This window comes from Astatotilapia calliptera, chromosome 23, assembly GCF_900246225.1.
Source record: "Astatotilapia calliptera chromosome 23, fAstCal1.2, whole genome shotgun sequence".
Lineage (NCBI taxonomy): Eukaryota > Metazoa > Chordata > Actinopteri > Cichliformes > Cichlidae > Astatotilapia > Astatotilapia calliptera.
In genome coordinates this window covers 6,938,966-6,953,980 of record NC_039323.1, presented here as the reverse complement: position 1 = coordinate 6,953,980, position 15,015 = coordinate 6,938,966, and the positions used below count along the sequence as shown (strand labels likewise).

Below are 15,015 nucleotides of genomic sequence, written 5' to 3'. Positions count from 1 at the left end.
CTGAAATAGATTATCTACATTATAATGAATGGGACCTGTGTATTCAAAAGTCCATAAAAAGGTCAAAATTGCGAAAAGAGACAACTTGTGTTCAGCAGCAGATAGTGAAAAGGCCCATACTCCAAAGCTGTTTAATACACATAATTTACACAAAATTGATCTCGTATTCAAGAAGCTACAACTTGTAGCAGTTGGCAGACATTACAAAAGAGCTGGGATGAGGCTGACTGATGGATATCCTAGTAGCTTCCATTTGATTACAACTGGCTTTGCATAATGTGGTCAATGAGATTTCAAAACTTTACATCTCTCTGATCAGCTGTGAACAGACAGCAAGGATATTCCCCAGGAGCCAAGCATCAATAAGTAAACCGCTGCCGCCACACGCACACTTCAAAAGAAACTCATCTTTCACCCCAGAATCTAATTGGTTGGTGTGACGATGCAAGGCGTTTGATGTTCCCTTACGTAATGTCACACAGGCAGATAATTTTACGCACATCCATATTACATTTCTGTTTGTTTAGCTGTATGCGCCCCTTTGATCGATGTCAATTTATAGATTTTAGAATAAAGGAGAAAAAAAGAAGAGATATCCAAGTTTGAATTTTATTCGCTAGTCACCTGCAAACAGAATACATATCCGCTGAGTTATGAATGTGAAAAAACCAATATGTGCTTTTCATTGGCTTGTTATGGACTGACCACTTACTCTAAAGGAGAAACCAACCCTAATATAGACCTACCCTGTGTTTTACCCTGTAAGAGAAAGCCTCCACAGCAGGTGTAAGACTCCCAACTGTTGTTTTTGGAGGCTAGTTCAGGTTCGGTGCCTAAAAAGCGTGACACAAATGAAATAATTTACCTCCCCACCCAAAAAAAACATAGTAGTATCATTTTTGATTTCACAGTGTAACCAAGTGTACCATTTCGTCTCCGCGCGCACACACACACACACATAAAACATTACCAAGATTTGAACCATAACTGCCCTCCCCTCTTCACAGTATGTCTTCTCCCGCAGGCTGTTGTTGTAAATATGAATGTTTTCTCAGTCAACTTGCCTTGTTAAATAAGATTTTACAAAATCCCATGAAAGATTTCTCAAAGCTTGACGGCTGATATTGGCATTCCCGTGCAGTGCGCTGTGTTTTAAAACCCGCAAACAACCCAGCATAAATTTACACCATTAAGTCCCCCGGGCTAGAAAACAGATAAAGTGCTGTGCGTGTGGCATGAGAATGCAGTAGTCATAATGAGAATGTAGATGTCCTCTGGATGCCATGGACGCTGCCTCCAACAAGCACACGTAAGTGCTTACTCTCGTCTGTTGCCGTGTGTCAATGAATAATGCACATATTAATCTGGCAATGTATGGAAGCTAATTAATTCAGTATTTTCCTATTCAAGGTTATCTAATTAATGTGGTATCTTTGTAGTCATTAGGCATGGATAAAATTCTTGATTTATCTTCGTCAGCCTTTTACCTCAATTTTCTACTGATTTATATAATGACCCGCAGTCACTTCCTTTGTAAAACAACCGCCAGCTCCACCCTCGATTGTGGTGGTATCTGCAGTCTCTGCAATGGTGGGTGAGAATTTAACCCTTTTAGCACCTACGCACTCAGGTGCATTTTTTTTTCAATTTAATAGACAATAAGAGAAAGGTTGCTAGCTGCAGTTCATACTCCACTATAGTCAGTCAAGTTTATTCAAGGAAGTTGGTGATGATTTAACACCCCTGTCAGCTGGTGCTCTGCAATACGTGCTGGGATCCCTCCTCTGCAGCAGTAGCAGTGGCACGGGCTGCCATAACTCTCTCTGGAATTGCAGCTGGGACCGGGCCTTTGCTTAAATGATCTGCATCTGGGGAAGAAGGAAGTGCAGTTTGGGCAATGAATGCTGCAGGCAGTCTTGTGGGGACTGAGGTGGGGCTGTGGGTCAACACAGGTTTGTCTCCCCTCTCTGGCCCTTCACTCCCTGGTGTTTTTCAGCAACACACGGACGCTCTTGGAGAAAACATCACGAGGATCAGTAGCAGGCAGAGCAGGACAGACGCATCTTTCCCTCAGCTCCAGAGCCTGAACAGATATAAAGCAAAAGGACAGACACACAAACACTTTAAGCAAAACAAAACAAGATTAACCAGGGCTGGTGAAAACTCTATGTACAAACTAAAATGCTAGCTTACGTGCAGGCACATTAAACGTAATTCATGCAAAGTCACATTTATAGTTACCATCTGACACCTTTCAAACAGTCATGTGCCCTCCTGCTTGTCAAAAGCTCAAACGCTACAGCAGAGTCACATTTTTAAAGCCTCCTTTGGACTTAAGTTTTGTCTTAGTTTTTCTAAATCTGACAAGTGGAGGATCTGACTTGAGCGACTTTTAAATTATGCCGTAAAGCATACCTGTTTTAATGTCTACTTTACTCTTAATGGGATCTTAATTAACTGAACGAACCTCGTGCTATGCTAAATCAGTCTTAAAACTAGCAATTAAGAGCAAAAACTCATGAGGAAAGTGTTTACTGAGGAGTAGCATCGTTTCCTCATAGACTTCTTTTCACAAACAGATGTACTGCCCACTACTGGCCATTTGAAAGAATGCAGTTTTGATGCACTTCTGCACTGACTTGGAAGCCACGTCCATCTTTTATATACATTCTATGGTTTTATAGAGAAACAGAAAATTATAAAGTGTCTCTGAGTAAAAGACATGGAAGCAGCTATTGTAGGCCAACATTAGCATGAAAGAGCCATGTAACTAGCTTGGCTAAAATGGTTATGGTTAAAAATATTCCAGTATGTGACGGAGCTAATGGAAACTTCAATCACACCCCGGCCGATAAATATATTCTCTCCGTCTGTCTCACACACCTACGCACATCCCAAGTCATTAATCTCTCACTTAGCACCACCTACAAGACTGAGCACATACGTGTACTTCCCACTCAACAGGCTCTCCCTCTCATGTTACCGGTGGACTTGATGTGCTGTGCTTAAGGATGATGAGCGCGCTCGTGGAGGTGGAGTGCCCCCACAAGAGTCGGGTTAGGTAGCTTGAGGCTGTCACCCTTTGCAAGGTTAAAAACATCACATTATGCATCGCTTTCACCAGACTGAGCTCGGCTGTTAACTGACTCATACATGCTGCTATGCTGGATCGAACAGTTAAGCATTGGAGGTACCAGAAACCGAGTCTTCTCAGCACCACACACACAAAGCAGGGCAATTAATCCCCAAACAACAGTCTTCATCACTTCACTGCCTGTGGCTACAGCCTGGTCTCGACAACAACTGCTGCTAGAGGTCAATCTACCTCACAGGGATACGACCGGGTGCACGAGCACATACACAGAACATGCACATATTCAACGACATAGGCACCTGATGGACAATTAGTGGTTTACCCATCTGTTCGTCTTTGTGCTTGGAGCATCTGACAGTGCTCCAACAGTCCAAATAACAGTCAAGGTTAACCTCACTGCTGTCTAATACATAGATTATTAATCCACCTTTCTGCTAACACTTACACGCACAGAAAAAGTTGTGAGGACTGTGGATGCTGACAGTCCTCACAACTGAAACTGCTGTCTTAACTGGTTGTTGATTTCCTTATAGACTTAAGATACCATTGATTGGCTGGTCACACTGCCAACACTGAGCTGCTAATGTGGGGCTGTTTTCTTTCAGGCACTCAACTCAAATCCTTCAAGACATTCAGCTAAGCAGACATCCAGGCCCTGGCACAGCAAAATGTTTTTGCTGTCTTCCTAAAACCCCACGTTTCTCCTTCCTTTCTGCCCTCCTCTCCATGTCTGCAGGTGGATTTATATCTCTCCAGACGCTTCATTAGTTCCATTAAGAATCTTTCCAACAGCTCCTAAAGCTACACTGTTTCTCCTGAAAAACAGAAAGGAGTAGGGCTGTGTCCCCACACAGGCCTCACAGATTTCTTCACTTCAAAGTTGGGACAAACATATGACTAAGAACCGACACAACAGTTTAGGGGGAAACAATCTAAGGAAAAAATACTGCGTGTGTCTATACCTCTGGTATGAGACGGTCCAGCTGAGCGACTCTGTTCCTGTGCGATGGGTGTGTGGACAGCCATTCAGGCAAGGTGGGCTCTCCTGATAGTTGGTCTCTGAGTTCCATCTGCTGCCAGAATACAGGTCCTGCTCGCACATCGGCACATGCCTGTAAATAATACACACACCTCAGAAACACACACAAGAAGTGGCATCCCACTGTTTTGTTCTGAGATAAAAATCTTCACTTTAGTTTCCTTTGACAACAGTGCCCCCTAGTGTCCCGTGGACAGATTGTATGATTGGGGAACATTAGAGGAAACTGAATGAGGTTAAAATAAAGAACAGCTTATAAAAAGTAAAAACATTTTAAAATTATTCCTGAATTTTTCTTTCAATCTCAAGCTCCAAAAAGCTGGATTTAACACTTTTCCTCGAGTCATTAGCCTGGTTGCATGTTTTTAACCCTAAAAATATCATCGGAGTGAATGCAACCAACGAAAAAACACAGGTGAAAACACAAAAGAAGGCACCGCTTGAGCCAGATAAATGGTGACCAAATTGGTGACAGTGATACCTTAGCAGCCAATTGCAATCCGACTTGATCTGCCTCAGCCTCCAGTTTCCGACTGAAAGGGCGTTGAAACAGCAGCTAGAAAAGAAAAAAGCAGATTTCTGTGTAGGTGTGTAAAAACTACAAGATTATTGTACATTTTTATCTTCCAGTCATTTTTTTAAACTGCTGTAACTTTAATACTTCATATACATTTTCAGATAATGAATATTAATTCCTCACCTCTCTAAGCTTGCCCTGTACCCAGTGTCCCAGCATTGACAGGCTGTCGTGAGGACACATGGCCCAGATGGCTATCAGGAGAACAACAGACAGGAGCTCCAGGACATGCGACATACTGGCCTGTTCTGCCTGTGGAGGCAGTGAGGGAAGGAAAAGAAAAGGAAGGAAGGAGGATAAAAGAGAAAAATATAAGAACAGAAAAATAGAGGTAAAAAGTTTTGGGGAGGTGATTGAGGCTGCTGAAACATATTGATTGTTCCCATCTATTTTAGTGGAACATTTACGCTGTAACAGATTTAGAGGTTTTAACAGCCAATCCAATAGAGCACACCTACTGGGTAATACCAAGCCCATCGATGCTCATTCCCTTCATCTAATTAAAATCTCCTTCAAGCATTTCCTCTGAGGACGTTTAAAGTCTTGAAATACCCACAACTTCATTAGACACTTTTTTAGAACAAGAAGAATGGGCTTTAAAGCTGGAGAGAGAGAAAAAGACAGCCATCTGCGGAGAATTAATAAAGCACAGCAGTGCCTGAGGTCACTTTGGTCATCACAGCACCGGCAGGATTAGTGACTGTTTGGATGTGATTGTCACCGAGTCTTTTATCAACGGCTGATGCAACAAGACTGCAACAGATGCCACTTCAGCTGATATGATACTTCCGAGACAGAGCAGAAGTGATGAATAGTCAGGAGATCTCAGTGTATAATGCAGTATATTCTGCACCTGTAGGGGGTCCACATGCATATTTTACAGTGCTGTGTGGAACCTCCAAGACTGTGCCAAGGGCTAATAAATGACTAAAGTTTGTTCTTGAGCAATATTTGCACTTTAAGTGTTTTCAGTGACTCATTCACTGCAACATCTGCTGCTGATCAGCTAAGCCTATTAGATGTCAGCATACTGCACAGGTCTTTGTGCACTGCAGCACTTCAGCCTCAGAAGCTAAACAGGTGTGAGGTTTGCTGCATTCAACTGAGTGCTTGTCTGTTACGGAAGAGTGTGCACTCAATGCATGAGAGAAAACATACAATCAAGGAATTTGTTTCTGTTAATAATACCAGTGGCAGGCGTAATTCTTTGCCTATTGTATAACTCCACTTATAATAAATAGTTCCAACTAGGGCTGGGCCATATTATACCGTTCACGGTAATACCGGTATAATGTTATGCAACGATAGGAAAATGAAATATCGCGATAGAATATGAGTAAAACGCGCATGCGCAGTGGCTTTGTTTTCATACGCACATGGCCGATTGTTGAGTGAAACAAATGAACCAGAATTGGTTTGTAAAAATGGTGCAACTTCAGTGATGTGGAACTGGTTTGGTGTTTGTCCGTCAGATACATGACAAAGCACATTTTTTTGCAGAACATGCAAGCGGCCGTCGTTATTGTCGGACTAAGATGCTCTTAAATCTGGGAGTAATCTGGGTCCTAAACTCCACATTCTTCAGGTCAAACGAACACTGCAGCATCACTGAGAATTAAAAATTGTCTAAATTCTTTCATCTTTAATAAAACGATCAGCATTGCTGCTTTACCAGGTGTAACTATGAAGTTTAACTTCCAGGCATCCATGAAAACAAAATTTATTACATTTAACGGAGTTAGAAGTTAGCAGGAAGCTAGCGGAAGTTAGCTCGCTAGTTTCGCTAGCATGTTCTGACTGAGAGACTGAGAGATTTCTGAAAAAAATCAAACGTACAGCTCTGCTATCACTTCCAACATAAATGAAGACAGGAAACTAAACAGCAGTGACGTTTATAGGGTTACTGAAGTTGGGCTAGCTGGTATTTAATGATGTGCTACGTGATCGCTAGCAACACAGCTATGTTAGCATAATATAAACAGTGAAGCTGGAGGACGAACACTAACACTTTTCCACTTAAAAAGGTTAACGTTAAGGTTTCTGATAGTTAGAGACAAATGCAATCGCATGGCAGGATGCTGTAAACGGACCAAACTTCAGTCAGAAGAACAACTGAGATAATCCATCCACAATACGAGGTCAGTCATTAATATACTGCAACAACATGGGAACTAGTGATGGGTCGTTCGCGAACGAAATGGCTCTTAGAGCCGGCTCTTTGACGTGAACGACGCGAGCCGGCTCCTTATCGCGAGCCGTCACGTGGGTTTTTTTTTTTTTTTTCTTTCTCTCAGCCTCTCTCTCGCGCTTTTTTTCCGCTTCACTCTGCACACGAGCCTTGTGCTTTAGGCTGGGCAGAGGGGGGAGGGGCGGTAGTTACACTCAGTAGCACAGGAACAGAGCCAGAGAGAGAGAAAGAGAGGCAGGGACAACAACATTAGAAAGGTATAGTAATCATCCACAACTATTTTCGGTTGCAGATGATAAAGGATTGAGAAAGTTTATTCATGCAGGTCCATATGACAGAGAATATGCATGTTCTTTTAGTTTTCATATTATAATTTATATTTAATTGTGTTGTGGTTTGCAGTGTTTTGTGTTCTTTTCACTTTAAATTTGTGAAAGGAAAAAGCTGAAAATTTAAATAGTTAAAACTTGAAATGTGAATAGTTGATTTTTGTATTATATGATTTATTTATTACATTTTATGTGGAGTGAATAAATAAAAGTATATTTACGGTGGCCCCTAGAGACAAAGCACATACAAACTTCAAATCACGTACGAACTCTGAAGCATGTACAAACTCCAAAACACGTAAAAACACGTACAAACTCCAAAACACGTAAAAACTCCAAAAACACGTAAAAACACGTACAAACTCCGAAGCACGTAAAAACTCAGAAGCATATAAAAACTCAGAAGCACATAAAAACTCAAAAAACGTACAATAGACAACAGAAGTGCTCCAGGATGCTGGGCGCAGTGTTGAGCCTTTGTTATCTTGTGGCTACACAAGCCAGCAAGTACCAACGACCGGATTTGGTGTGTGGTAATAACAGGTAAATGAACTTTTTTTAAAATTATTTGAAAATATATATGAGTGCCTGTGTATAAATATACAAACAATACACACATGCTTTCAATTGTGTAATTTAAGTGATCTAGTAGCTCGGCTTTGGAAGTTCAGTTCATGCTAGAAATGTGTTTTGGAGTTTGTACGTGTTTTGTCTCTAGGGGCCACCGCATATATTTATATATAAACATATATAAATAAAACCACTTGTTTTTATGTTAGTAATTCCTTTTGTGCATAATTTTATATTATTGTTAATAATAAATTAATTAAAGCAACAAAACAACCTGAAGAGCCGGTTCGGAGCCGAAAGAGCCGGCTCTTTTTAGTGAGCCGAACTGAAAGAGCCGGATCTCTAAAAAGAGCCAGAAATCCCATCACTAATGGGAATAGAGCAGCTGCCAGAGAATTCAACATTAATGAATCAATGGTACAGAAGTGGAGGAAGCAAGAAGAATGAGTTTAATAAAGTTTGATTTATCTGACTGCTTTGTTTCGCTTAATGTGCCTTATAATCCTGTGCACCTTATGGTCCGAAAAATACGTACTGCACACTGCAGTTTAATGTTGCAAAGCACCTCTTTTTAACTTCAGTGGATATTATACATGGTTATGCTCAGGATATGTCAGCCCATTTCTACTGGAAATGCCTTTTGGTTAAACTTTCAGCTAGGAATTTGCATTTGCACTGTTACATTTTTATAAAGTTTTAATGTACATAAAAACCAGCTTCTTGTTTAAGTGAAAATAAATGGAAGGTTGTCTTTTTGCGTTAGTAATGTTGTGGAGTTGTATTTTGTCTCGCATCAATTATATCGTCAGTTATATCGTTATCGCAAATTTTCAAATATATATCGTGATAAATATTTTTGGCCATATCGCCCTGCTCTAGTTCCAACATCATTTTAACAATCAAAATAAATGCTTTTTAAGGTCCATTTAGGACTTCAAGAAATAAGAATTAAGATCCAATAATGTCAAAATTATGCACTATTTTTAGGCTTTTATACACAAGCCATTTTCAACAATTCAACAATCCATACAACCCAGTACTTCACATTATATTCTTTCCCACACATACCAGGCTTAAACAAACCATTTCCAAAGTTAATACCTACAGCAGATATTGGGGAAATATGAAATATTTTAAGGTCTTATTTTTCTTGAATTCAATTTCAGAGTTTAAGACTTTTTAATGATCCAGAGAAACCCTGTATTAATTGTAAAAAATAAACCTATTCACTCTCAAGGTCAAGTCTTAAGGTAAATTTATGATGTGGAGTACAAACTATGCTATAACAGCAAACAGTCCGTGGAGGGTTATGTACTTACAGCGTGTCCCAGTAAGGCATGAGCCATCTCGTGTCCCAGTATAATAGTGAGCTGGTGAACATCTGCAATGGCTTCCAGCATTCCAGTAAACATGAAGACATTTCCATTCTACTCAAAGAATGGGAAATAACTTTTTAATCTTTGTAGGTGTGTAAACACTAGATTGCACCTTATAATAGTAAAATTTTTAGTGTTCAGCTTGTCTTTACTTACCGGTAGTACAAAGGCATTAACGCTGGGACTTTGCACCACATGGACAGTCCAGCTGATGTCATTCACTTCAGGGATGTCCTTGTTCCTTTGTGCCAGGTGCTGCACCACCCACTTCACCACCTGGTGACGAGGGTCAGTGACTGGAACAAGCAGCTCTGCATACTCCTCCATGTACTGAAACACAGAGATGACAACAAATATTTAAGGAAGAATTTCATTAAAAATGACATTTTTTCCATTTAACTATTCACCTTCTTACTTGTTGACTCAATAAATCTTCTTAGAAATGTTTGTGGAATGGATATTTGTGATTTTCTCACAATGTCACATGCAACACAACGTCTCTCACCGCATCTGAAGTCAGAGCTGCCATCTCCATGTAGTTCTCTTTACTGAACACAAGAAGGCGGGTCCGTCCTGTCAGGGGGGACTCGTCAAGGTGCGTTAGGAGGAAGAGGGTTACAATCATAATAGCAACACCTGCACCCCCTGCTATTTGCCAGCGCTTCTGCCATGCATATTTGCGCACCAGCTGCTGCCGTTTGTCTGGTAAGGCCACCCACCACTTCCTTATGCTCCTGTACAAAAAGAGGGGCTTTAGTGCTGCTGTAAATCCTTATGTAGCTCAGGCAGTACATTTAACACCTTATTCCAACAATTAGAACTAAATTAATTATCTGAAGCATGTTTAAAAAAAAATGCTCGGAGAAAAAGCCTGATGAAAGATTAGCAACCAAAGTTTCCCATAATAATGTAAGATAATAATGCAGAACAATAACCTCTTTTCTTTCCAGAGAAGCCTAACCTCAAATAAAGTGCTAAAACGTGCATAAATTCGGCAGGTAAATTTTGTAGTACTGCTCAAAGGCCAAAAAAAATGCCTGCTCTCTATTCTGTTGGAGGCAGGGAGGGGGAGACAAAATAATGTCTGCTATGTCTGCTAAATGATACCATCACAGTCACTCGGTTTCATGGATTACTTTGTACCAGTTAATTAAAACATAAAGCATGGAAACAATTTAGACAGTAATTTATTTGTTCTTATTTAAATCCAATAATTAAAACAGTTGATAAAACAATTAGGAGCGTGTTCATTATTTAATTAAACATTAAGTGTTGTTAAATGATATTATGCCTTAAAGCAAAAAGGATGCTCAATTTATCATCTGTATTAAGAGCTTTTCTATTGACACACCTTATTAAAGTCTTGCTTTTTATTTACATTCCAAATTTAAAATGTTACATCTATTTGAATTTGTAGACCATTATAGACTATAGTGTCGTATTTATACTGATTAACCACTTCAGTCTATACTTTCAGAGGTGGGACCAAGTCATTGTTTTGCAAGTCTCAAGTAAGTCTCAAGTCTTTATCCTCAAGTCTCAAGTCAAGTCTCAAGTAATGTCAGGCAAGTCAGAGTCGAGTCTCAAGTCACTGGTGTAAAAGTCCGAGTCAAGTCACAAGTCTGAAACTTTGAATTTCAAGTCCTTTCGAGTCTTTAAAAAAAAAAAAAAACAATGAAAAAATAATGTTGCAGTTATGCTAAATGTAAATATTAGACCATGTAATTTTAAAATCTGTGTTTTTCTCAACACATGACAAAATAGTGAACTTAGAAAATATACACAAATTGTGAAATTGCACCTCTTTAAAATGCAGCTCAATTAAACTTAGCTCCAAGAATAGTTTTCACCGACAGTTCTGAGATAAGCTGCATGTTATTCTTGGATGCGGTTGTAGGACCAGCTTTAAAATCGCATGACAAAAATATCACACACATTAAAAAAACTGTATCACCAACGTAGCCTGGACAACATTTGCTAGTTAGATGAAGTCAGCTATCTCATCGTAGCATATTTATATGCATATTTATAATCATATGGTTCTTGGAGTGAGTGCATACACTCATGAAGTTTAGTAACTTCAGGTCACTGCAACAAGCCCAGGTACAGTTTACCGACAGATGGGTGCAGGACCTTGAAACGCACCGTGTAGAACGAAAGACCATCGTACGTATCATAAGTTTACCAGTCTCACAAATTGTTGTCATAAATACACATTCGTTAACCGTTTATTAATAGGACCTTTGAGCTCAACGGTAATTAATTAGTAGTGGAAATAATTTCTGGTAGCATCACAGAAATGTAGCAGTGACAACAATACTGTATGCTGTAATCGTACTGGGCAATTAGTGATACAAAAAACCTGTTTTATCCTGTGAATAAAAGTATATGTTTTTGTTAATGTACCATAATAACAGAAGCGAAACGCAATATTGTGTCAGGACAATTCACTATTTATGCACAATAAATAAAGGAGCATAGCGCGACAATTTCTGTTCAGCGCCAGACTTGCTTGTAACCTATATCACCAATTATGTTATGAAAATGACGTATTAACTACTAAAAAACACTGACCTTCGTGTAAATGCTTGGAGCAGACTAACCTGTGAGCTGGAGTGTTCTGGGACGTTATATTTGACCTTTGAATGGCTGCAATCCAGACCATCCGTCGCCTCTTTGTTACTTCGGAAACATGGCTCGAACAATTTCTCTTCAACGAGGTAATCCGATAACAACCGATCTCTTTACCCGTCGGCTTCCCGTGGCTGTCATGCGACCGGCTATTGCAGTTAATAATACAACGGCTTCTTGTGTTTCTTTTTATCGCTGTATAACTGATTTTAATTGAAAGCCTGCGTGCGTTAGTACCGCTTGCCACGAGTTCCCAGAATCCTTTGCGGTTCTACCCGTGAATGACGTCACATTTTCAATCTCTATATAATATGCATGTTAAATTTTGTATTTGGGGTAAAATATCAAGTCTTTTCAAGTAAACCGGTTCAAGTCCAATTCAAGTCCCAAGTCATTGGTGTAAAAGTCCAAGTCAAGTCACAAGTCTTAGAACATTTTTTCAAGTCAAGTCTAAAGTCATAAAATTAATGACTCGAGTCTGACTCGAGTCCAAGTCATGTGACTCGAGTCCACACCTCTGTATACTTTTTAGGGGGGGTGACACATTGGTTGTGATTTTGCCCCTGTTCACCACCACACTTTACTTAATATTATTTAAAAGATTAAGTTATGTTTGAAGTGCAAACTTTCAACTTTAATTCAAGTTGTTTAACAAAAGTCTTCCATTAGCTGTTTACAGCCAATTTTATCCAAGTTCCTTATTGTCAGAAGCACAAAAATAGGTAGACGACATTAAAGTGTAAAATTAAAAGATGCATTCAAAAGTGGAAATACAGCAGATTTTCAAAAAGGTGTAGACCACTGGTTACAGAGATCTGTCAAACATCGTGGAGGCAATGTTATGGCACGGCAGGTATAGCTGCCAAAAAATTACTAATTAGAGTTTACTGATGATGTGGCCACAGATAGAACTAGCACATCTGGAGTCTAGAGGGCTATACTCTCAGCCAAAGAAGGATTTTCATCCAAGCTTCATTGGATTCACAATATTCTGCCAGCCTTTTATCGGAGACTACAGCCAAGGAGCATCACAATCAGCCAGCATGGTAGCACAGTGGTTAGCCCAACTGCCTTACAGCAAGAAGCTCCTGGGTTTGAATCCACCATATGACTTGGGTCTTTCTCTCTGTACTCCAGCTCCTAACCCCAGTCTAAAGACATGCAGTTAGTGGGGTAAGGTTCATTGGAGATTACTTGGTGATGAAAAAGTCTGTGGTGTATTGGCCTGCCTCCTTGTCCCCAAATTGGACAAGGAGCTACATAACAAAATAATTGATACTGTGTAAAATTATTATTCAGAAGAGGGGGCCATGTATAAAAATGCCTGTAATTTCTAAATATTTATTGCAATTCTTTTCTGAAACCCCTTAAATAAAAGCTCAAAGACTGCATTTGAACCCTTAAATTTTTTACAATCCACTGTGGTGGTGTTCAAAGCACAAACTACAAAAACTGTGTCTATCCAAAAGCTTGTGGACCTTCCTGCAAACACTATGTTTTTCCTACCTGCCCAGTATTATAGCCATAATCTTTTGCAGAGGTTTGATTATCATCCAAATGAGGGGAGCAGGCAGGGCCCTCAGGCGGGCAGAAGTGTGGAAGTAGTGTCCACATGGGGTCAGGACAGGACCACAGGGAAGAGGAGCAGTGGCTTTGGAGTAAATCTGATAACTCGTTGTCCGTCCAGTCAAAGAAGCTCTCAAGCGTACAGATGTGCTTATGGTATTTCGCCAACTGCTCTGAGGGTAAACAGCTCGTGTGCATACCCGGAGGTTCCCGATAAGATGCGACGAAAGCAAACTGAAGTGACAGCTCCTGAAAAGACTTCCGCAAAGTAGAGCCATGTTTTAATTTAATTTGATTTTTTAATGATACAATTTTTTTTAATTTATACGAGGACTGACCAAAAACAGTCAACGCAATGCGGTTATCTCATCCTAAAGGTCAAAATAAATCCGGTAGTGACACCTGGGGAGCTGCTCTCAGCTGTCAATGTCATCGCTAGAAGTGAAATTTACGTACACGTAAATTTGGTTATTGGGGGGAGCCGCGGAACTCTGAAATGCCTTCACCAGTCCAAAAGTTGGTTTTTAACACCATTACACGCTGAGCTGAAACACATTAATGCCCGGTGAGCCAAAAGGACGCGCTTTAAAATTACAAACTAGCGTTAACTGTAGTTTCTGGAACGCGCGCTCCTCCCAAATGATTCCACCTAGAAACAGCCCCGTTACGAACGTTCCGCACACACAGCTCAAAGTTATATTATAAACGAGCTAAGCGTTATATTATAGAGCTGGAAGTTAACTGAATATATTTACATGTTAAGTGTGTGTCTTTTTTTTTTCTTTTTTTTTTTTTTAAATCATACCCAGGCTACTGCTTTTAATCCACCATAGTTTGGAGGCAAATATTCTACTTTGTACTCAAGCACATTTATTTTCATGTTTTACTATTTAACTTTTTTTGCAGTTAAAATAACACACATCAACTAATAAATTATCCTATTTTATTGTAGAGGTTCCCAAATCGTGTGCCAGATTAATGCCATAACTACCAATCTCAATAACTGTCAAACTTCAGACATGAACACAAGTGTGTGAAAACCGCTGATTATGTTAACCAGTTGTGTATATAAAGTATTTTTAACATTAGCTCCGGCTTCAACATTAAAGTGAAATAAACCACTGATTGATCAATGATCAATCAATGTTCGATTGCTTCATGGGATTACTTTGGCATCATGAGCACTTTCACTTTTGGTATTTTCAGTTTATTTTGATCCTAATTTTAACATAAATGGGAACTGGAATGCGGGTTTTTCACTTAAGGGTATTTTTACACTTTAGTGTAACTATCCATCCATTTTCTTCTGCTAATCCAACTTAGAGTCACAGGTGGGGGCTACATCCTATCCCAGCTGCCATAGCATGAGAGCCAGTGTACACCCTGGACAGTCCATCATACACATACAACTAGTTTAGAATCACCAGTTAACCTAACCGTACTACTGCCTGTCTGATTATCTGATTTATCAAGAGCCCCTTTGAATGTCTTGGCCACCACATGTTCTAAAAACATAGTACTGTCCCCTTGGACAGTAAACCTTAGTGAGGAGTAAATGACAAAACTTTAAACATAAATCATTAAAATATATATTCATGTGTTGCACTGAACATTCATAAAAAGACCTGAAATATAAAAATAGATT

The 15,015-nt window shown here is 39.7% G+C and overlaps 1 protein-coding gene across 1 annotated transcript; it reads right to left on the bottom strand.

The window, feature by feature from the left end:
* Positions 1–595: 595 nt before the first annotated feature.
* On the bottom strand, positions 596–14,970 carry oma1 (OMA1 zinc metallopeptidase). Its single transcript, XM_026160137.1, is given in 9 exon segments — positions 596–1,978; positions 1,980–2,083; positions 4,057–4,206; positions 4,615–4,689; positions 4,834–4,962; positions 9,117–9,224; positions 9,330–9,503; positions 9,679–9,907; positions 13,311–14,970. Coding segments are annotated over 9 exon segments (1,539 nt in total). The 5' UTR covers positions 13,649–14,970; the 3' UTR covers positions 596–1,746.
* Between the last annotated feature and the right edge of the window lie 45 nt (positions 14,971–15,015).